This window comes from Populus nigra, chromosome 1 (genome assembly GCF_951802175.1).
Source record: "Populus nigra chromosome 1, ddPopNigr1.1, whole genome shotgun sequence".
Lineage (NCBI taxonomy): Eukaryota > Viridiplantae > Streptophyta > Magnoliopsida > Malpighiales > Salicaceae > Populus > Populus nigra.
The window spans coordinates 45,794,472-45,816,964 of NC_084852.1; the positions used below are offsets into that span (position 1 = coordinate 45,794,472).

The window sequence follows — 22,493 nt, forward strand, 5'->3', positions numbered from 1 at the left end:
ATCATAAAATAAATAATACTTTATATAAAATATTTTTTATTGTTCCATTAAAATATCCACAATTCCATAACGTTCATACATCCGACAAGGACTATAGTTTTTTTTATTTCTTAAGCGCGCAATAATATCAGGTAAAATATAATCAGGAACAAAATTGAGATTACAATCAAATTCTGCAAATGCTATGTCATCAAGCGATCTTTGTTTAATTTATGTTGTTTCATTGAATAATGTTAAACACTAGTTTTTCGAATAAAACACAATTAAAATAATAAAAAATAATTTTTATTTTTTATTTTACTAGATCGAACCCGTTTCAATACATTTTTGTGTTTTGGACCGGAACTGGTTCGGTCGGAATAGTGTAGCAAGTTGTACTATTCACGATAATTAATTAGCATGAAGAGTACAACATGCTACAGTGTTCACGCGAACAGTGCAACACTAATTAATTAGCATGATTTGCGAAGGCATGCATCAGAGAGACAGGAACGTGACAGAAGTATGTAATTTCTGCTTCAATAAAATAGCGTTTTCAATTCAGATAATGGTAGTTCCCATGCATAAAAACCATAACCAATTTCATAACCAAACACTATGTTGTCACTGTTACAGTTAAAACGCAGCTATAAACGCCTAGCTAAACGGATTCTTAAATTAACTTGAGATAATTAAAATAATATTTTTTTTAATAAATAACGTTGTTCTAATTTATTTTTTTAAAAAAATTAATTTAAAATTTTTACTAAATTAATAAGGGAAAATCAAATCAATTCTATATTTATTTTTTCACAGTCAGCCTGTCTGAGGCTGAATTAATGAGATTCTGATCAACCTACAGTGCAAAATCGGATTTAACAACGCTAGAATGAAAATAGTAGCACGCAAATGGTCAAACAAAACAGGAAAGCAGATGGTTCCCTGCTCAGCAATTTAATTTCTGGGTATTTTCCTCGATTTGTTGTGTCCTCCAAACGTAAGAGGAAACAAATACCTTGTAATGGAAAAAAATATAGCATGTGAAGGGAATGTAGGAAATCTATCTTCAGGTCTGGCCATTTTTTTTTCTTCTAGAAGACACTAACTAGCCACGCCTCCACTTTAGAAAGTAGGTGGTAGTGCAACTGTAAGAATTATTTTTTTTCTGAGAATATTTTTCTATTGAATTAATGTCTTTTAATAATATTGATATGAGAATGACAGTAGAAATTCTTTAAATTACATATTTAAGACCCAACAATTAACAAGGAGTTATGTACTGAGCTAGAGTTATTAAATTTGGTATATTAAGCCATTCAAAACTCGAATTATATGTAAGATTGATTGATCTAATTTGACTTGAGATAATCAAAATAATATCACTTTATTTTTTTAAAAAATAAAATAAAATTATTTTGATATTTTTTAAAAATTAAATTAAAATTTTAACTAGATCAATCAGGCAAATTAGATCAATTCTTTATTTTTATTTTCACAATTAACTTGTCTAAGATTGGGGAAGTATTTAAGAGTGTGACAGAGACTAATGTTTTAAATAATTTTTATTTAAAAATATATTAAAATGATATATATTTTTAATTTTTTTTATATCAAGATATCAAAACAATTCAAAATAAATGAATAATTAATTTAAAATAATTTTTTTCAAATTTTAATAAAAATAAATTGAACTAAAATGATAAAATTGAACTAAAATGATAAACAGGACAACATAAAAAAAAAAAAAACAGGAAAGCATATAGTTCCCTGTTCAGCAATTTAATTTCTGGGTCTATTCCTCGATTTGCAGTGTCCTACAAACGTAAGAGGACACAATTAACTCGTAGTAGAAAAAAAATATAGCATGTGAAAGGAAAGTTGGGAATATGTTTGGCCCCTTTTTTTCCTTCTGGAAGGACACTAATTAGGCACGCCAGAAACCTTTTACAGATCCCATTTTCTCAATCCGGCACGCATTTCCATGACCCCACCGCACCACCTCTATCCTAATCCTCCAAAATGACACATCATTTATAGATATTGCCAACGAGGACCACAAAAGTCTATAGTCTACACATACATAAATAATCGGCTAAAATCATGTCTGGTTCCTGTACTTTATATATATATATATATATATATATATATATATATATATATATATATATATATATATATATATATATATGACAGTATAAACTGAGATCAAATAAAATCTTTCTCATCCTTTCGTTTAATAATTGAAAACAAGGGTTTGATTTGAACAAATAAAAGTAGAGGGACATATTTGAGTTTCAGCCTGAATAAACACATTCATTCATGAATTGCATAATTTATCGTGATCATCCATTAAATTAATTCAACGAAAACACTCCTGGTGTAAAAGTAGAACATACTCTTTTTTTTTTTAATATGCACTTTTAAAATAAATATGTATAGCGTTTCAATGAAAAAAAAATTAATTGTAGAGAAAAAAATATATAAAAAATTTATGTTTATCAAGTTTTAAAATGAATTTATATGTTTTTAAAATAAAAAATATCAATAGACATATAGCTTTCGTCCCACTATCTTCAATTTTTTTATTTCAAAACTGTTACGAAATACTATTCAGATGGTCAGACATAGTTATTTTATGATAAATTATTATTTTAAAAATAATTTTTCAAATTTTCTTATATTTATTTACCATTAAAAAAATTGATAAAAAAAATACTTTTCAATAAAAAAATTAGTTTGGTTTTAGAAAAAAATTTTCATTTTATTTTTCATATGATATACTTTTTAGAAGTTATAAAATATTAAAAAAATATCATATTATTTATTAATTATATCAAATTTAACTCTGATTGCTATATATTTTATTAATTTTTTTTTCAATTACATCATTTAGAATTTGATTTTTTTATTAACTTTGATCATTATTTATTTTTTTCTCAATTAAAATTTTGTTATTTATAAAATTTGATCTATATTTTTTTAATTGCTATTTATTTTATTTGAAATAATTTATAAAATTAAATTTTTTTTAATTTTATTATTTTTCAACTTTTTTTATCTAAGAGGTTTTATCTTTATTATTTTTAATAACATAAGCAAACATTAAAAATATTTTCAAATTTATTTTCCATAACATTCATTAAAATTGGAAAATAATCAACCATATACGAATATACTTTCTATTAAACTCCTTTCCAAAGCAGGCTAGTTTCTGACAATATATAAAAATGTTTTAATTATTATTATAAGAATAAACCAAATAATTCCATTTTATCCGGAAACTTGGCATTTCCTGCAACCGCCCACCTGTAAAAATATATAAAAATCTGACCAGGTCTTTTCTATTTAATCATCATACCCGCACTTCATTTTCAAGCACTCTATTTTTTCTTAGAGAAGACTGTTACGCATAAACTTCTTCTTGTTTTAGACAGAGAAAACAGAAAAGGAAAACAAAAATGGAGAAAGCAATCAACAGGCAACGTGTTCTTCTTGATCACCTCCGTCCTTCTTCTTCTTCTCACAATTTTGAATCCACTCTTTCTGTAAGTTTCAAGAATTTGATCGCTACTTGATCCAGATGATAATTTGGTTGTTTCCGATTTAGTTGCTTTATTACATCTGTTTTTTTCAGAAGAATCTCAGCTGCTAGCTAGATCATGCAAGTTGAAGGATGGATTTGTAATTTAGGATTTTATGAAATCTATGGCCTTATGTTCTTTTTTATCAGTAATCTTTTTGAATTTATTCTTTTGTCTGGCTTCGTTTCTTAATATAAGTTGGATTTTCATGACTTTAATTAATTTCTTTATATAAATCGGAGCAGTGTTTTTTTTTTTATATATAAAAACATGGATTTTGAAATCAGGCATCCGCTTGTTTGGCTGGAGATAGCGCTGCGTATCAAAGGACTTCGGCGTATGGAGATGATGTTGTGATTGTTGCGTGAGTAGTGGTTGAAATGATTTTTGTGAAATGTTTATTGCCACCACAGTGATGTTTTTGGTGAATCGAGCTTAATCATTTTATTTCATTTGTGTTTTGTGGTTTTACAGAGCATATCGAACTCCGCAATGCAAATCAAAGCGTGGTGGTTTCAAGGATACTCACGCTGATGATTTACTAGCACCTGTGTTGAAGGTTTGTTTGTAGTTTAATTTTGAATTTGGTTTCGGTTATGGTTATGATTTGATTCTGATTATATGTTTTTGATGTCAGAATAATAAAACTTGTGTTTGTTGTTACTGTGAATATTGGTTCGTGTAGGCGTTGATAGAGAAAACTAATCTGGATCCAAGAGAAGTTGGGGATATTGTTGTGGGTTCGGTATTGGCTCCAGGATCTCAAAGAGCAAGTGAATGCAGGATGGCTGCATTCTATGCTGGTTTCCCTGGTATGTTTCTTAAATTGCATCTTTCAAGGGCTATTGGTTGCATTACTACTTTATGCTTGCTTGAATGGATTTTGAATCTGGTCCAGAAACTGTGCCGATAAGGACTGTCAACAGGCAATGTTCGTCTGGGCTTCAGGCAGTTGCTGATGTGGCTGCTTCTATCAAAGCAGGGTTCTATGAAATTGGTAAGAGAAATCCCTTGAACTGCCTTTTCAATAGTGTATTATCTCGATGTCTTGTTAATAATTAGGCTTTACAAATTTTATCATTTCATTTTAGGCATTGGAGCCGGGCTGGAATCCATGACAATTAATCAAATGTCATGGGATGGAGATGTGAATCCAAAGGTATATCTGCTCTTCTCTTCATTTAATTTGTTTCAGAAGGTTTGTTGATGATTTTTTTTATGGTTATTTATTATCTGGATTGGATTTTTAAGGTTATATTGATTATGGCAGCTAAAGAATTTTCAAAAAGCCCAAGATTGCCTTCTACCCATGGGTATTACTTCAGAGAATGTTGCACATCGTTTTGGTGTGACAAGGCAGGAGCAGGATCAGGCAGCAGTAAGTGCCATTGTTCTGCTATGCAGTATATTGCAACGTGATTTGTTTTATTGATATTCTTAAATTGTTGTTTATAGGTTGATTCTCATAGGAGTATTGTTAAATTGTTGTTGTTAGGTTGATTCTCATAGGAAGGCTGCTGCTGCTACTGCTTCTGGCAGATTCAAGGATGAAATCATCCCTGTCGCTACAAAGGTATATCTAGTTGAATGTATTGAGTAAAAAATTAGTCATTTTTGGCTAAAGAATTGAAAATGTAATCTGTTTTTTTGTTGGCATTTTTCTGTTCGAAGATTGTCGACCCTAAAACTGGTGATGAGAAGCCCATCGTAGTGTCTGTTGATGATGGGATTCGCCCAGAGACATCAGTAGCAGGTCTGGGAAAATTAAAGACCGTGTTTAAGAAAGATGGGACCACCACTGCTGGTATACCTCGCGAGCCTTTTCTTTTTTCATAGTTGGTCAGTTTATTTCGATCCATTTGATCATGTGGTGGCTCTTCTTCAGGAAATTCTAGCCAAATCAGTGATGGTGCTGGAGCTGTGTTGCTCATGAAAAGAAGTGTTGCTGTGCAAAAAGGACTGCCCATTCTTGGTGTATTCAGGTATATAATTCCTAGAAACTCAGTGTATCTCTATCATAATGTGCAATAAATCGAATGGTAGTTGCACATGGATGTGGTGGACAACAACATTATAAATCCAACAAATCACAGCACGAATTCTAGAACCATTTTTTTTCCGTTTTTTTTTGCATTCCTTAACAGGAGAGGGGGAGGTTGCGCTATCATCATCATGTTGACCTGAGAATGTGGTTGTTGGATGAATTTGCTCCGTATTTCCTGATAATAATCATTTTATGAGGAAATGTTAACCAATAACCAGTTGGCATGGAATCTTCTTTTTCCTTTGATCTGTTAATGTTTGTTCAGAACTTTTAACACCCAATGAAAGGGGTATTGAACTTTTGAGTTGAAGGTATACGACCTCATTTAGAGCCAAGGATTTTGCTTCATCCATTCCCCCACAGCTCGTTTGTTCTGAAGTTTAGGGAGATGGCATTCTGCAAATGCATATCTTTTTATTTTGCTCAAGACAACAATGTTTAGTAGTTCCTTGCCATCTATTTTGTTGGATTTCATATATAACAATCAATGATGAGAATAAATTAAAGAATTCTGCTTATTTTTCCCATATAAAATTTATTTTGGTCATGCAGGACATTTGCTGCTGTTGGTGTGGATCCTGCCATCATGGGTGTAGGCCCAGCTGTTGCAATTCCAGCTGCAGTGAAGGCTGCTGGTTTAGAACTTGAGGATATTGATCTTTTTGAAATAAATGAGGTTAAAAGAAAATGAATACTTTACAGTTATATTCAGAATCAAACACTCCTTCCAGTTTTAACTAAAATTTGTTGTTTCTCGTCCAGGCATTTGCTTCCCAGTTTGTATATTGCCGCAAGAAGTTAGAGCTTGATCCACAGAAGATCAATGTCAACGGGGGTGCAATGGCCATTGGACATCCTCTGGGTGCAACAGGTATTTCCTTGTGGAAAATTGAAGTTAAAATAAATACACTCTAATTTCTGGTGATAAGCTAACAATCCTGTAATAGATTATAGATTGGAGGCAATTTCTTTTGCTTGGGTCTGGCGGGGGGCGGACATTTTTTTGTAAGTATCTACGGGTTCCTTGGGAAAATATGGCAGTCAGGCAATTTACCAGATAAATTGTTAAGTCATTGGTTCCATAGGAGCAAGTTAGAAAGATTGTGAAACAGAACAGATCGATTATAGATTGGAGGCAATTTTGTTTTTGGGGAGGGGAACACTTTTTCATAGCCGAAGTAGCTACTTATTATATGAGAAAACATGTTGTTAAGCAGTTGATAGGATGGATTGTCCATTGGTTCCATAGGAGGAAGTCAGTAAGATTGAGAAAAGAACAAATTGATTTTCGACGGAATAAAAAATGCATATATGAACCATGGAATACAACCCTATGACATGCTCGAGATGGGACAGGACATTGAAATCTTATTTTAGCTAGTTGAGCTGTAATATGCTCATCCATTAGTTAGGTGTTTTGAGTTCGAGGGTTTATAGTACCATTTATGTAGGGGGTTTATATCACCAAATAAACTGTCTAAAGATGCATTAAAACAGATTTTTGATAAAAACTCGAGGAAATAAATTACTCCATGATTAAGTCATCATTTTACCAAATTGAACCATTCTCTTCTCTATAGTTGACATGATCTATAGATTTTCAAAGGACAATGGATTTAGTGATATAGGTGCTATATGAATATAAAAGGTCATCTCATAAATGAGAAGCATTTAATAATGTAACATCCGCATAGCGAGATTTGATAGAAGTTTAACTATTGAATTAATTGGACAAATTTGAGAGCAAGAATTAATCAAACAAATTTAAAGAACATGAGGGATAATTGACCAAATTAGGAATACAGGGGTAGAAATGAACATGAGGGATAAATTCAGGGGTTTTGCGTTGTGTCGGTGGTGGAAACAGTTTTTGGTGCTTGTAAATCTGCTCAAGACTTGTAAAGAGAGCATCGCTTTTGAGTGGTGTACGGTGATCTCTGTGATAGAGTATCTATCCATTAACATATATTATATGGTCTTTGATTTCACACATGAATATGTGGTGCAGCAGTTATTTGTTTAATCATATTCTGAGACTAATTCATGCCACCTCTTTAACTGTTACAGGTGCTAGATGTGTGGCTACCTTACTGCATGAGATGAAGCGTCGTGGCAGGGACTGTCGCTTCGGGGTGGTGTCAATGTGCATAGGTATTCTTCTTCTCCCTCCCTCCCTCTCTCTCTCTCTGAGTCCGTGGAGTGTTGCTGTAACGTATGCTTGTGGATGATTATTTTTTGTTTGATTTTTAATAATAATAATAATAATAATAATAATCAAATTGAATTTATTTAAAAAAAAAAACCGAAACCGGTTCAAACCAACTGGTTTCGGTTCGGTTTTTAGAACAAAAACCGGTTCAAACCGGTTTAGCTCGATTTTTTCTGGTTTTGGCTTGGTTTTTTCAAGTTAGCTCGGTTTTTTCAGTTTTTTGCCGGTTTTGGCTCGGTTTTTTCGGTTTGGGTTTGGTTCAGTTTGGTTTTAGGCTTATAAAACCGAAAACGAACCGAACCGGCTAATTTTTTCAAAATTTTAATCGGTTTAATCAGTTTTTTTTATGGTTCGGTTTTTTCAGTTATTTTTTTTCAGGTTTTCTCGGTTTTTTGGTTTTTTTCTCACCCCTGCTTATGGTTAACTGTTGTCACTAATTAAATGCAGGCACAGGAATGGGAGCTGCTGCTGTTTTTGAAAGGGGGGATGGCTGTGATGAGCTATGCAACGGCGGTCGGAAAGTCGAAAGCAACAATCTCTTATCCAGGGATTCACGATAGTCGCATGTGATGGGCGTATCGCAGATGTTTCCAATAAATGCAGTTTGGAGTTATTTTATTATTCATAATAATAAAGTGTAAGAAGGTGGCTCTATATTCAGTTAAACAAATAGAACGCAGAAGGCGAGTCCGATCGCCTATATTGTGATATTTTCATGTAATGAAATATTCCTCATTATAGTCTCTCTCTCTCTTTTTATTTTTTTATTGCACCCCTTCTACTATATTTGTTAATGTACCGGGCTGGGGTGGTCACTTAGGTCGGGTGGAAGGTCCATCTATATAGAGTACCAGTCGGATACCTGATCGGATTCTTTAATTTTTTTTATTCTCTTTAATTTTTTTTCATACTTCATAAAATCATATCTTAATAAATTAATATAAATAATTTCATGTATCCTATTAAATTAAGTCATGTTTAAAATATTAGTGATAGATATGGTTAAAAAATATTGAATTATATGATTAAATATTATTAATAATATGTCCTAATTAATAAATAATTAATGATTACTGAAGTTAGAAACTTGGATTGATTTTGCTAAATTCTTATAATATAATATTAATAATAATTATAATTTATACATATGGAAAAAATCAAAGAAAATTTGTTATTTGTTAAAATTTAGTTAAAAAAGTAAATATTGAATAACAATGTTTTAGAGAGTTTACATGTATTTATTAAAACAATAGTAAAAATATAAGGTTAAGTGATCTCCTACCTTGCTTGTCACTCGATCTAAGTAAAATTATATCAGGATTTTACTTAAATCTTTTTTTATCCTGATCAAACTTAGCAAAAAAATTTAACTCAATTGAGTTGAATATTCAAACCGAGGTCCCGTTTATTTGCTGGAAAGTAGTTTCTTTTTTAAAAGAGAATTTTGAGAAAGTAAATTATTTTTCGATGTTTGGTAGTGTAATGAAAAATAAGTTGGAAAACACTTTATAGTGTTTGGTTATGTTATGGAAAATGAGCTGGAAAATAATTTATTAATGTTTTATTTTTTTCAAGTTTATTAAAATAATGAGAAACAAATCTTACAAATTAAAAAGTTGAATGAAAATAAAATTGAAAAAAAATATAATTTCATAAATTATCTCAAATAAAATAAATAATAATAAAAATAATAGAGATCAAATTAAAAAAAATTAAAAAATTAAAAGATAAAGAAATTAAAATAATAATAATTAATATTTCATAAATTATTTCAAATAAAATAAGTAACAATCAAAAGAATGAGGATCGAATTTGATAGATAAAAAATTTCAATTAAAAAATGATAAGGAAAAAGTAAATAATAATTATAAAAACGAGGACCAAAGTTAATATAAAAATTAAATTTTAAGGGATGAAATTAAAAAACAAATATTTAAAACAAAATATATATAGCAATCAAAAGTTTGAGGATCAAATTTGATATAATCAGCAAATAATATGATATCTCTAAATTTTTCACAACTTCCGAAAAATGTTTTTCCCTCAAAATAAAAGGGAAACACTTTCCTGAAAACTAAGCCAAATTTTTCTTTGACTAGAAAGTGTTTTTCTTTGACCGGAAAATATTTATCAATGGCCTAATTTTTTAATAGCAAATAAAAAAAAATTTTAAAAATAATTTCTCAAAAATTATTTTTTAAAAAACAAATGCATCCTAAGTAAAAAAATTAACTCAATGGAGTTGGTTGTTGTCGGGTGAAATTATTTCTTGGGTTAGCTGAAGAGAGGAATGCTGATGGCGGCGGTGCTGAATGGGCATGCCTTGGATCACTACGTTACATAGGTCCGCCATCCCAAGTTATTCATCAGACTTAGCATTGCCATACAAAAGCAATCGCAACATTACAGGGGTCCGCGTGCTGCCCTTCAGAAAATGGACATAACTCAGCCTCTTCTTTCATTCTGGACACGATTCCAAGTGTTCACCCCATGACATTATTTTTTCAAATCAATGCTTGTTTGATAATGTGATAAAAATTATGTTTTAAAATATTTTTTTATTTAGAAATATATTAAAATAATATATATTTTTAATTTTAAAATTCAAATTTTAAACGAATAATATTTTGGCATAATTACAAACATTACATCAAATCCATTGTGATACATCCCCATACTAGTTTCCACGGACTGTAGCCAAGTTCGTTTTTTGGTCAGATTTTGGACAGGCCTGTCCACAGACACGCCAACTACTAATGCATTCAGGGGACCTGCAGCCTTATCCTTGAACCGGAACTCGAGACGATAAAGTCCAATCAAATCCATTAACGGCATCTCCAAAGCATGGCTGGGTATAGCCCAATGTTTTATAATTTATACCCCTCATTTTTTATTATTTTGTTAGAACTCTTTTTTTTATTCAATTAAAAAAACGAAGAAGCCCAGATACCACAAGCACAGAGACCTAGGAAAAAAACACTAATTGTCCAGATATCAGGCCTAAAACTTTGCTCTTTCCGATCCAGACCAACAGCTCCAACTGAGGTTAAGATAAGAGGACCGTGGAACAGATAGCTTGTACTCGTTTATTTGAGTTCGAGTAAAGGGTGTCCGGTGTTGTTTTCAGTAGCGGTGTTCATATATATATTTATTTGGATAAAGTTATGACTTGTAATTATATTTAATTTGATTTTTGATAATTTATAAATAATATACTTGACCTATTCTTTTTTTTACTCAAGCGGATTAAATATATTAAAATGAGCTAAGTTTTTTTGGTGAATATTATAAATACTCGAAACTAGAATTATATTACTAATTTTTATGGATTAAGTTTAATTAAAAGTAAGATTTGGAGTTAATAAATTAGCCCAAAACTTGTTATAAACTACAATAAATTTTGGAAATTAAAGTTTTAATATTGAGAAATCTTGAGGCTATAAGAACTAGAGTGGAATACTACTAAATTTTATATAGTTTACCTGAAATAACGAAGGAAATAGAGAATGGTTGGTTGTTAGACACTGCTAGTAGTTCACACTTCACTGTATTTCGATCTTGGAAAAGTGATGATGCACCTCCCCATCGCCTAGATTAGAGGCTGGCTACAATGGATTGCCAAGTGTAATTTTTTCACAGAGAAGATTGTTACGCATACGCTTTTTCTTGGTTCGGAAAGAGTAAAATGGAGAAAGCAAGCAACAGGCAACGTGTTCTTCTCGGTCACCTCCGTTCTTCTTCTTCTTATAACAATCATGAATCCTCTCTCTCTGTAAGTTCAAAAATATTAACGATATTCGATATATTTTGATTTCATGAAAGTTGAAGGATCGATATGTAGTTCTGAAATTTATGAGAAATCCGTTGCTTTATACCTATTTTTGTAATTGACAAATAGTTTGTGGCTTCATTTATCAATTAATATAAATTGGATTTTGATTATTTGTGAAATCAGGCATCTGCTTGTTTAGCTGGAGGTAGCGCGGCATATGGAGATGATGTCGTTGTTGTGGCGTAAGTAGTAGCTGAAATGATTTTTGCAAAATGTTTTATTGCATATGCAGTAATGCACGGTTTAAGTGAATTAACGAGCTTGATTTTTTTATTTTTTTTGTATTTTGTGGTTATAAAGGGCTTATCGAACTCCGCTATGCAAATCAAAGCGTGGTGGTTTCAAGGATACTCATGCTGATGATTTACTAGCACCTGTGTTGAAGGTTTTGAATCTGTTATTGCTCATTGTTATCATGAATTATGATTATATGTATATGTTTTTTTTGTGTCAGAATAACAAAACTTGTGTGTATATGTTGTTATTGTGGATACTTGGTTGGTGTAGGCATTGATAGAGAAAACTAATTTAGATGCAAGAGAAGTTGGGGATATTGTTGTGGGTTCGTCATTGGCACCAGGGTCTCAAAGAGCAAGCGAATGCAGGATGGCTGCGCTCTGTGCTGGTTTCCCTGGTATGTGTTTTGATTGCCTCTCTGGAGGGATGTTGATTATGTTGATGCTTACTTGATTGGATTTTGAATCTGGTCCAGAAACTGTGCCGATAAGGACTGTCAATAGGAAATGTTCGTCTGGGCTTCAGGCAGTTGCTGATGTGGCTGCTTCTATCAAAGCAGGGTTCTATGAAATTGGTAATAGAAATCCCCTGAGCTGTCTTTGAGATGATGTATTACATTGATGCCATTTTAATTATTAGGCTTTACATTTTTTATCCCTTTGTTGTAGGCATTGGAGCTGGGTTGGAATCCATGACAGTAAATTCAAGGGCGTGGGTTGGAGATGTGAACCCAAAGGTATATTTATTTTTCTCTTCATTCAATTTGTTTTTGTAGGTTTGTTGGTGATTGTTTGTGTTTTGTTACTTATTGATCCGGATTGGATTCTTAAGGTTATGTTGATTATGGCAGGTAAAGCGCTTTCAGGAAGCCCAAGATTGCCTTCTACCCATGGGTGTTACTTCAGAGAATGTTGCACATCGTTTCAGTGTGACAAGGCAGGAACAGGATCAGGCTGCAGTAAGTGCAATTGATCTACTATGTGGTATATTTTAACATGATTTGTAGTATTAATATTGTTGAATTATGGTCGCTAGGTTGATTCTCATAGGAAGATTGTTAAATTGTTGCTGTTAGGTTGATTCTCACAGGAAGGCCGCCGCCGCTTCTGCTTCTGGCAGATTCAAGGATGAAATCATCCCTGTCGCTACAAAGGTATATTTTAGTTGAATGTCTTGAGAAAATATGCATCTTGATTTATTTCATGTGCTTCCATGTTTGTCATTGCTGGCTTAAGAGTTGAACATGTAATATCTGATTTATGTTGTTTTTTCCTGCTTGAAGATAGCTGACCCTAAAACTGGGGATGAGAAGCCCATAATAGTTTCTGTTGACGATGGGATTCGCCCAAACACATCATTAGCAGATCTGGGAAAACTAAAGGCCGTGTTTAAGAAAGATGGGACCACCACTGCTGGTAAACAACATATGCGCTTCTTCTTTTTTTCAATATTTTGGTCAGTTTACTTCCATCCAGTTGATAATGAGGTGGCTCTTCTTCAGGGAATTCTAGCCAAATCAGTGATGGTGCTGCGGCTGTGTTGCTCATGAAAAGAAGTGTTGCTATGCACAAAGGGTTACCCGTCCTTGGTGTATTCAGGTAAATAATTCCTACCAACTTATTGTTGTTTATCTATACGCATCCTTGACTTTTAAGTTTTCAAGCTTCACAACCTCATTCAGGGCAATTCCCCTGCAGCTCATTTGTTTTGTAGTCTAGGAAGGCGGTCCTCTATAAACACAAATCTTATTATTTTACTCGAGACATTGTTGTTTAGATGTTGCTTGCCATCTATTATGTTAGTTTTCATCTATAACTAAAATGACGAGAATATATCAAAGCATTCTCCTTCTCATTTTTCCCACATGAAATCATTTTGTCCATGCAGAACATTTGTTGTTGTTGGTGTGGATCCTGCCATCATGGGTGTGGGCCCAGCTGTTGCAATCCCCGCTGCAGTGAAGGCTGCTGGTCTAGAACTTGAGGATATTGATCTTTTTGAGATAAATGAGGTAAATAGAATTGTATAGTTTTTAGTTGTATTTCTACCTTCATCAAACACCCTTTCCAGTTCACTACATTTTGTTATTCCTCGTCCAGGCATTCGCTTCCCAGTTTGTATATTGCTGTAAGAAGCTGGAGCTTGATCTGCAGAAGATCAATGTCAATGGGGGTGCAATAGCAATTGGACATCCTCTGGGTACAACAGGTATTTTGGCTTTCTGCTTTGAATTTCTTAAACTTTGTCAGCTATGATATGTTCAAAACGGGACAAGAAACTGAAAACTTCTTTTTGATTAGATGAGCTATAATTATATTATTCACTGGCCACAACACTTGTGAAGTGTTCAAATTCACGGGAATACAGTATGCTTGTAAATTTGCATAATACTTGTAATATAGAGCATTACTTTTGATTTGTGCAAGGGAATCATGGCAATAGAGCATCTATGTTAATATATGATCTTTAATTTTAGACATGAAAATGAACTGGAGCAGTTACATGCTAATTCAAAGACTAATTCATGCCTCTTAACTGTTACAGGTGCTAGATGTGTGGCTACTATACTGCATGAGATGAAGCGCCGTGGTAGGGACTGTCGCTTCGGAGTGGTTTCAATGTGCATAGGTATTCTCCTCCTCTCTTTCTCTCTGCGTGTGTTTGTGGAGTGTTGCTGGAACATATGCTTATGACTAACTATTGTCACTAAATGCAGGCACAGGAATGGGAGCTGCTGCTGTTTTTGAAAGGGGGGATGGTTGTGATGAGCTTTGCAATGCTTGGAAAGTCGAAAGCAACAATCTCTTATCCAAGGATTCAAGATAGTCGTATTTGATGGGCACATCGCAGAAGCTTCCAATAAATGCAGTTTGGAGTTATTTTATTATTCATAATAATAAAGTGTAACAAGGTGGGTAATTATATTAATTTAAACAAAACTAGAATGCAGGACATCAGTTTCATTTTTATATTTTCATCTAAATGAACTATTCCTCATTATTCACATATTTTTTTTTATGGATCTCATTATAAACACTCGGTACCTCCTTTTCAGGTCTACCTCATCGTCCATTATTACAGTGACGCAAATTCTCTTCCTTATCAAACGGTACCTTAGAATGTCAAGAGATTTACTAACGCGGTTTGGAACAGATGTGCACGCATATACCTTATCTTAGAGATGTTTGAACTTGCAAGAAGTGCCCAAATTCCTTGGACCAGCCACAGAAACGATAAACACACGCCTTGGATTACTACTTACTAGCCAGGGTCACACCGTCCCAAGTTCCTCATCATGTATTTGCAGTGGCAAAAGAATTGCAGGAGCCGGCGTGTTCCGCTTCAGGGTGTTTACATCTCAGCGAATTCTGAGACGATATTCTGCTGACTCCCAGGCTCAGGAAACTGTAGGGTGGGAAAGCAAAAATATGCCTGCCAACCTTTGCTTTCAAGCCCTCGCAGTGGCATTATTTTTTTTACTCAACGGTCGGTTCAACGAGCTATGAGCTTTTTTTAATGAGGTACTTTGCACTATCAATTTGTACCATTGAGGCCTCGCATCTTTGAAATTTCCTACTTGAACCATTGGTACTTCTAGTTCAGAGAACTAACATCTTTAGTCCGTTGATCCCTAATGGTGCTAGTTGGCTGTTTGCTTTGGATATTCTTTGAAATATGCTATAGTCATAAAAAAAAACTCCCTGGGACACCCGACCTATGAACTTTTACACACTGGTTAGAAGCAGCTAGTGCAGTAGCGCGCATAGCAACCTTTACGATTTCAAAGAGAAATCTTGTAAGAATTTAAGACTGAAAGTTAAATCTTGAATTCTTGTGTGGACACATCTTGTCATAAGTGTCCATTCGCATGGCATTTGCTTTTCCACCTCACAGCATCCTTTAAAAGATGAAGAGAACTGCTTAGAAATAATTTGTTCGATGCGGCAAATACTAAGGTAAGACTTGCGTGGCAAGCATTCAAAAGCAATAAGATGCAAGCATTTTCACATCAGCAATCTGATACATGCCGCTCGCTATGGATGATCAAAAGCAAGGCAGTAATACATGAACACTGAAATCTGCAAGCGCAAGCTTGCACATGCTCCTCCATGCGGCATTTCTCCCTGATCAGAGCAGCAAACTAAAGGGAACTTGATTTCACAGACCAATGGACAAAGGTTGTCGGTTCATTGATGCTCCAGATTATGCAGGATGTGACTTCCCTCTGCGTCAACTTCATCAAAAATTTGGTCAAGGATTCCACTACAGAATTACACGGCTTTGGTTCAACCCCAGTCTACAAGCAAGCCCAACAGGCAGCCACAAATAAATCTCGAAATTACAGAAGGAAGCCACCCTTACCAACATATCAACTAATCATCTAATATAGAAGGTAGATGGAAGAAATAATCCATAGGTTTTCCCCAGTCAATGCCCGGCTAGAAACACGAGAGGATTCCAATTTATAAAATTCGATTGAGAATATAAGGTAGTTTTTAACAAGAAATAACTAAATTGAGGATGATTAACACTGATCAAGGGGTTATTTATATATTTATAATATAGAGACTAAATAGTTAGTTTTGATGAACTATAATGACTTAGTTACAGTTAACTGCCCAAGCCGGCAACTACTTTCAAAAACCCTAAGCCCTAGTGGGCCCCCACCACAAACAGATAGGGAGCAGAACCAATAACGTGTTTGTTTTTGCTGTGGAGCAGTCCTTTCATTCAATGATTTATGGGTTTTAAGCTACCCGTAGGTCAACCGGCTGCCCTTCCTGTCGCGGAACTACCGGTTTTTTCAGTGGTTGGCCCACCACTAAAACTCAAAAACATAACAGTAAAAGCATTTTTTTTTATTTGGAATTACTAGAAGTATTTTTTATTTAAAAATATATTAAAATAAAATATTTTTAATTTTAGTAGGTAAAAACAAAAATAAAATATTTTTAATTTTAGTAGGTAAAAACAAAAATAAAATATTTTTAAATATTTTTAAAATATAAAAACAAACAAATTAAGTTAGTGTTTTAACTTTTTTAACGGTTATTTTTTAAAATAATTTTTTATATTAAAATAATATTTTTTTAAAAAAAATTATTTTTAATATTAGGAAATATAATATAAAACAACAAAAAATATTAAATTAAAATTAAAAAAAATTAAATTTTTTTAAAAATATTTTTAAAACATAAATACAAATATTACCTTATCCTCCCCCGCAAACGCAAAATCAACCCGGGAAACAAATACTTGACAAAGAGGCCAAACCACGTAACCGGCGGAAGTGCTCTCCATCCTCATCACTTAAACACCTCTTCTCTTTCCCTCTCTCATTCCACGCGCCACTATGCAATCCACCTTCATTTCCCCATGCGCTACTCCACCGAAACCCCAAATGTCATTCCCCACTCGCCTCCCTCCCAATTCTCTGCGCGTCAAAGCTCAATCTGTCGCCGTTGAACCATCACAGGCAACAACCACAGTTGGGCAAAAGCTAAACAAGTACAGTTCACGCATTACTGAGCCCAAGTCCCAAGGTGCGTCTCAAGCAATCCTTCATGGGGTTGGTTTATCGGATGCTGACATGTCTAAGCCTCAGATAGGTATCTCTTCAGTTTGGTATGAAGGGAATACTTGTAACATGCACCTGTTGAAGCTATCAGAGGCTGTTAAAAGAGGGGTTGAAGAGGCAGGGATGGTTGGTTTCAGGTTTAATACAATTGGCGTTAGTGACGCTATTTCAATGGGGACTAGAGGGATGTGTTACAGTTTGCAAAGCAGAGACTTGATTGCTGATAGCATCGAGACTGTTATGAGTGCCCAATGGTATGATGGCAATATCTCCATCCCTGGCTGTGATAAAAATGTAAGCTTTTCTCGTTCTGTATTTTTTCTTCTAAAGAAGCAACATTTGGGCCTTTTGGTTTGTGGGTTTTGAGTGAAATGCGGATTTTGGTGAATCTAACGAGGGGTTTAGTTATTGGTTACTGTGTGGTTGCCTATGGTGATGCTTCTTTTTTTTTTTCTGAAAATTTTGAAATTGAATCAAATTAGCTAATTTCGAATCCCACAATGACAATAAGCAAGACTCATTAATAACAAAATAATCGTTCGAAACTTTAGTAATATCAGCTTTTGTTGCATCTTATTCTGTTTACTATTTGGCACTCAAGATTTCTGTAAATATCCAGCCCCATAATGTTGAAGCTAATATTCTTCTCTATTTTTTTTTTCTGGTGCAAATTAAAGCTAATCAATAAGTCTTCCTTTTTTTCTCAAAAAAATATGTTCTTCCTTGGCTGTATTGGCGATAAAGTTAACCTCCTCGTAGCCAAAAATAACGGTTAGAGAAGGCACTGAACAACATACACAAAAGAAAAAAGAAAAACAATAATAATGCATCTTTGGAGTGCCTTCCACGACCTTGTGAATTCTGTTACAAACCACAAGAAGATAGAGTAGTAATATCATCTTGGATTATTTCCACCATTCTTACTCTCATCATCAATGTACTCTTATAAGTTGTTTCAATTTCTGTAGATGCCAGGTACTATCATGGCAATGGGAAGGCTGAATCGACCAAGCATTATGGTTTATGGTGGAACTATCAAGGTGTGAGACTGAGACATCACCTTCTCTCTTCCAATTCCCCTTCTTTCTTTTTTTGGCCTACAGAAAATGCTGATATAATTTGAATCCATTTCCACTTCATATTTTGAGCTAGGATTTTTTCAATGCTGCAAACCTCATTTAAAAATCTTTCTCCTTTGCAGCCTGGTCACTTCAATGGCCATACTTATGATATAGTATCTGCATTTCAGGTACGCATACTGCTTTGTTGTTTTGATATTGTTAGGCCTGCAGAATGTGCTGGTTTTGATATGTTTTGTTAGACAATTCATTGTTCTTCTGTTTAGTCTTTTTTTGGTCTTAAATATGCAAAAATATGCCTGTAGCATGATTGGCAAATAAGCCAAGCCAACTGCCTCCTTTTCCCGTTATATTAATAAATGCTTTAGGTTCATGTTTGTTAAAAATATAGTATGTGGTGCTTCATATCTGGGGAAGTGTATTTGATATGAGAATGTAAAACTGCTTGAAGGTGTATGCTTCACATTTGAGATTGCTATGTTACCTGCAACTCTGCTGTTGAATCATAGCTTTGGATTGCTTGCATTTTTTCTTTTTTTCTTTTTGATAAACTATTTCTTTTTAAGCAATGAGTTTAACCAAAACATTAACATTTTTCGTGTTAGAAATAGAAAATCTATTTTTTGTCGATTTCCTCTCTCTTTTTTGTTTTTCATTTTTTTGCCTACCAGGTTTATGGAGAGTATGTAAGTGGATCTATAAACGATGATGAAAGAAAAAATGTGATTCGTAATTCCTGCCCTGGAGCAGGGGCATGTGGTGGAATGTATACAGCTAACACCATGGCTTCTGCTATTGAAGCCTTGGGAATGTCTCTTCCTTACAGGTAGAAATGTATCCTCGCGGAAACAGTTGGATTTGGGTGTGTAAGCAATTGTTTACGCACTCTTTATTTTTTCCTTGCAGCTCCTCAATTCCTGCTGAAAACCAATTGAAGTTGGATGAGTGCCGTTTAGCTGGAAAATATCTGCTAGAACTATTGAAGATGGACTTGAAACCACGAGATATTATCACTCACAAGTCACTACGTAATGCAATGGTTATTGTCATGGCAGTAGGTGGCTCTACTAATGCTGTGTTACACTTAATTGCGATCGCAAGGTTGGTAGATTCTCTTTTATTCCAATAGTAATTGCATTTTATGGGGATGACACAAGAGAACTTGGCAGGTCTGTCGGATTGGAGTTGACCCTTGATGATTTCCAGAAGGTCAGTGATGAGGTTCCATTCCTTGCAGATCTGAAGCCTAGTGGAAAATATGTCATGGAGGATGTGCACAAGGTAATCAATGCAGCACTGTGCCTTGCAATATTTGTTGTACATGACACATTTATAGAGATTGCTGAACTCAATTTGTTTAGCATCCTTTTCTCTTTGTTTCCTTGTGTGTAAATTCTTTGATAGATTGGGGGAACACCTGCTGTCCTTCGCCACCTTTTGGAGCATGGTTTCCTTGACGGGGACTGTTTGACTGGTACAAAGTTTGGTTATATTGAAAATTTTGCATTTATTAATTTTTTTCTGGAAGTGGTTTTGTATTTGATAATTTTAACATGACTTATTTTCTCTTTAGTCACTGGGAAGACTTTGGCTGAAAATGTGCGAAATTGTCCACCATTGTCTGAGGGGCAGGTGGAATGTTGTTTTCTTTGTTTTTATTCTCATCATTTTCTGTTAAGAAAGCAGTGTGTTTCATGACAATAATTGACTGTATGTTCACTTTCTTCTGTTTTCCAGGACATAATAAAGTCATTGGATAACCCCATTAAGAAAACAGGTCACCTCCAAATATTACGTGGAAATCTTGCACCAGAGGGTTCTGTGGCTAAAATTACTGGAAAAGAAGGGTTATATTTCTCTGGTAATAAATTTTTTGTTATGTACTTTGATTTGTTGATGTCTGATGTACAACTGCACTTTTTATTCGTGATTGAATCCACTGCAAACATTAATGTAATGGAACATTCACTCTTCTCTAGGTCCCGCACTTGTATTTGAGGGAGAGGAATCTATGATTGCAGCTATCTCAGAAGATCCTGTGAGTTTTAAGGTGAGCATTTTTATGCATTCTTGTCCCTTCAGGTCAGCTGTGCATTGTGTTGTATTTTCCTGCAAAAAAGTATGATACCTTGAGAGGGATGCTGGTACTTCATAGGATTGATTGCATGTGTAGTTTATAATTCTGCATTTGTGTATAGGATATGTATTGAAGCGGAATTACCTCGATATTTGATTTTTAGTAAATAAGCAAAAGCAGTCACAAATTGAAAATTTATTTTTATCAATTAAAAACATGAAGGCCTTTCCTTGCAGTTCCGTAACCTATCACTATACAGCTAGAGGCTTTGACAGGTTCCATCATGAGTTTCAAAGCTTTGTTACCTCAAGTTATTTAAAAAAAATACTTAACATGACTGTGAAGAGAGCTTTGATTTTAAATATTATTCTCGAATTTCGTTGTTGCATTTTCTTTTGGAAGATCTTTCACCCCCAAATTGCACCTTCAGGCTATAATAAGGTCGCAATTTTCTCTGACTATATATGACCTTGAGTTTGTGTTTGCAGTTCTGTTCCTATGTGGCATCGTCTACGTCCTTGAAATGTTATCTTAGTTTCATCCTTAATGTTTGTTGGTATGATGTTCTGGGGCTTGTTTTCTAGTGGAACAGCATATCTAATTTTTGGTTTTGTTACATTTCAGGGAAAAGTAATAGTTATTAGAGGAGAGGGGCCAAAAGGAGGACCGGGCATGCCTGAAATGCTATCACCAACCAGTGCAATAATGGGAGCAGGTCTTGGGAAGGTACAGTTATATGAACCTAAGTTTTCCTTGTAGTTGGTGGTCTTCTGTAGCCAGAATTGACTTGAATCATAGGATTTCATGATTTTTAAGAATTATATGACGTGTCACAAAAAGAAATATGCATGGCGATCTTGTGAAAGCACAATCAGTCACTTGTTTGAGTGATCATAGCAACAATAAACTTCCTTAGACTTGAGATACACATTTGCATTCATCTTCACTTTAAACAGGTTCTCCAGAGCTAGTTGATGATGTTAGCATTCTTGCTTTGACATGATGGTTTCTTTTGCAGGATTGTGCGTTGTTGACTGATGGTAGATTTTCAGGAGGTTCACATGGATTTGTTGTTGGTCACATAAGCCCTGAAGCACAGGTGCCTTTTCTTTTCTAATTCTTGAGCTGCAATCTCTTGAATCCCTCTTTATTGATGGAACGCTTGTATTTTATTACTTTTGGTTATTTTACATGTCTGATCCAAATAAGTGAAATTGCACAAGACTTCGTTATAATAATAAAAAAAAAAATGTTTGAACATATTCTTAAGAGGTCTTTGGTATTTCCAGGAAGGTGGTCCGATTGGTCTAATTAGAAATGGGGATATCATTAACGTTGATGTCCGGGAGAAGAGATTAGATGTTCAATTAACAGACATGGAATTGGAAGAGCGAAGAAAAAATTGGACTCCACCTCCATACAAGGCCACCCGAGGGGTTTTATACAAGGTAAAGGAGATTGTATCTCAATGATATATATTTTTCCTACATTTTGAATGTCTTTACTCAATATTCTCATTCATTCCAGTATATCAAGAATGTACAATCTTCTTCAAAGGGATGTGTAACAGATGAATAGCAGAGAAGACATGATTCCGGGAACTATTTGAGAGCGACAGAAGGTCAAACAGATGCACTGCTATATTGTGGGTGCTTAGTTGCATGCTATCTATTTGGCCGCCTGGTGTTTTCGTGAAATTTGTTATCCAGGGCAGTGAGATTTTCTTTGATTTTTGTGTTTTTATTTTTCCATCTCTGTCTTCAAGTCTCTTGTAATCTTTCCCTGATACAATGGATTTGCAGTTGCATGAATTGTGGGGTTAATCTCATCAGACGTTCTGTTAATAAAACATGAGCTTTGAACATGTCACTGCATGG

At 34.1% G+C, this 22,493-nt stretch overlaps 3 protein-coding genes across 4 annotated transcripts; all 3 read left to right on the forward strand.

Moving 5' to 3' along the window:
- Positions 1-3,331: 3,331 nt before the first annotated feature.
- LOC133680866 (3-ketoacyl-CoA thiolase 2, peroxisomal-like) lies at positions 3,332-8,556 on the forward strand. Its single transcript, XM_062103882.1, has 14 exons — positions 3,332-3,524; positions 3,848-3,924; positions 4,035-4,119; positions 4,246-4,372; positions 4,459-4,557; positions 4,652-4,719; positions 4,831-4,938; positions 5,056-5,133; positions 5,232-5,364; positions 5,446-5,542; positions 6,157-6,280; positions 6,367-6,475; positions 7,672-7,755; positions 8,261-8,556. The coding sequence occupies exons 1-14, from the start codon at positions 3,438-3,440 to the stop codon at positions 8,371-8,373; spliced, it is 1,389 nt and encodes a 462-aa protein (XP_061959866.1). The 5' UTR covers positions 3,332-3,437; the 3' UTR covers positions 8,374-8,556.
- Positions 8,557-10,973: 2,417 nt separating this feature from the next.
- LOC133692535 (3-ketoacyl-CoA thiolase 2, peroxisomal-like) lies at positions 10,974-15,517 on the forward strand. 2 transcript variants are annotated; one of them, XM_062113573.1, is made up of 15 exons: positions 10,974-11,585; positions 11,769-11,827; positions 11,946-12,030; positions 12,153-12,279; positions 12,358-12,456; positions 12,551-12,618; positions 12,733-12,840; positions 12,958-13,035; positions 13,165-13,297; positions 13,384-13,480; positions 13,770-13,893; positions 13,982-14,090; positions 14,427-14,510; positions 14,599-14,748; positions 14,935-15,517. In XM_062113573.1, exons 1-14 carry the CDS (start codon positions 11,499-11,501, stop codon positions 14,706-14,708), a joined length of 1,368 nt encoding a protein of 455 aa, XP_061969557.1. In that variant the 5' UTR covers positions 10,974-11,498; the 3' UTR covers positions 14,709-14,748; positions 14,935-15,517. The 2 variants fall into 2 exon arrangements, 1 of the variants encoding a protein (XP_061969557.1); XR_009841915.1 differs by having other exon boundaries at positions 10,980-11,585; positions 14,599-14,793; positions 14,938-15,517.
- Positions 15,518-17,117: 1,600 nt separating this feature from the next.
- LOC133681126 (dihydroxy-acid dehydratase, chloroplastic-like) lies at positions 17,118-22,480 on the forward strand. Its single transcript, XM_062104240.1, has 14 exons — positions 17,118-17,754; positions 18,429-18,500; positions 18,662-18,709; positions 19,211-19,365; positions 19,446-19,640; positions 19,709-19,820; positions 19,944-20,013; positions 20,113-20,171; positions 20,277-20,400; positions 20,519-20,589; positions 21,241-21,342; positions 21,635-21,715; positions 21,906-22,064; positions 22,144-22,480. The coding sequence occupies exons 1-14, from the start codon at positions 17,236-17,238 to the stop codon at positions 22,192-22,194; spliced, it is 1,818 nt and encodes a 605-aa protein (XP_061960224.1). The 5' UTR covers positions 17,118-17,235; the 3' UTR covers positions 22,195-22,480.
- The last annotated feature ends 13 nt before the right edge of the window (positions 22,481-22,493 follow it).

What these genes read in the sequence shown, in the direction of transcription:
- LOC133680866 (XM_062103882.1), top strand. Translation starts at nt 3,438, where the DNA reads ATGGAGAAAGCAATCAACAGGCAACGTGTTCTTCTTGATCACCTCCGT. An exon ending in ATTCTATGCTGGTTTCCCTG is followed by an intron (nt 4,373 to 4,458) that starts GTATGTTTCTTA and finishes AATCTGGTCCAG; the next exon opens with AAACTGTGCCGATAAGGACT. An exon ending in TCATCCCTGTCGCTACAAAG is followed by an intron (nt 5,134 to 5,231) that starts GTATATCTAGTT and finishes TTCTGTTCGAAG; the next exon opens with ATTGTCGACCCTAAAACTGG.
- LOC133692535 (XM_062113573.1), top strand. Translation starts at nt 11,499, where the DNA reads ATGGAGAAAGCAAGCAACAGGCAACGTGTTCTTCTCGGTCACCTCCGT. An exon ending in TACTAGCACCTGTGTTGAAG is followed by an intron (nt 12,031 to 12,152) that starts GTTTTGAATCTG and finishes TGGTTGGTGTAG; the next exon opens with GCATTGATAGAGAAAACTAA. An exon ending in AGGAACAGGATCAGGCTGCA is followed by an intron (nt 12,841 to 12,957) that starts GTAAGTGCAATT and finishes TGTTGCTGTTAG; the next exon opens with GTTGATTCTCACAGGAAGGC.
- LOC133681126 (XM_062104240.1), top strand. Translation starts at nt 17,236, where the DNA reads ATGCAATCCACCTTCATTTCCCCATGCGCTACTCCACCGAAACCCCAA. An exon ending in TGACGGGGACTGTTTGACTG is followed by an intron (nt 20,014 to 20,112) that starts GTACAAAGTTTG and finishes TTTTCTCTTTAG; the next exon opens with TCACTGGGAAGACTTTGGCT. An exon ending in ACATAAGCCCTGAAGCACAG is followed by an intron (nt 21,716 to 21,905) that starts GTGCCTTTTCTT and finishes TGGTATTTCCAG; the next exon opens with GAAGGTGGTCCGATTGGTCT.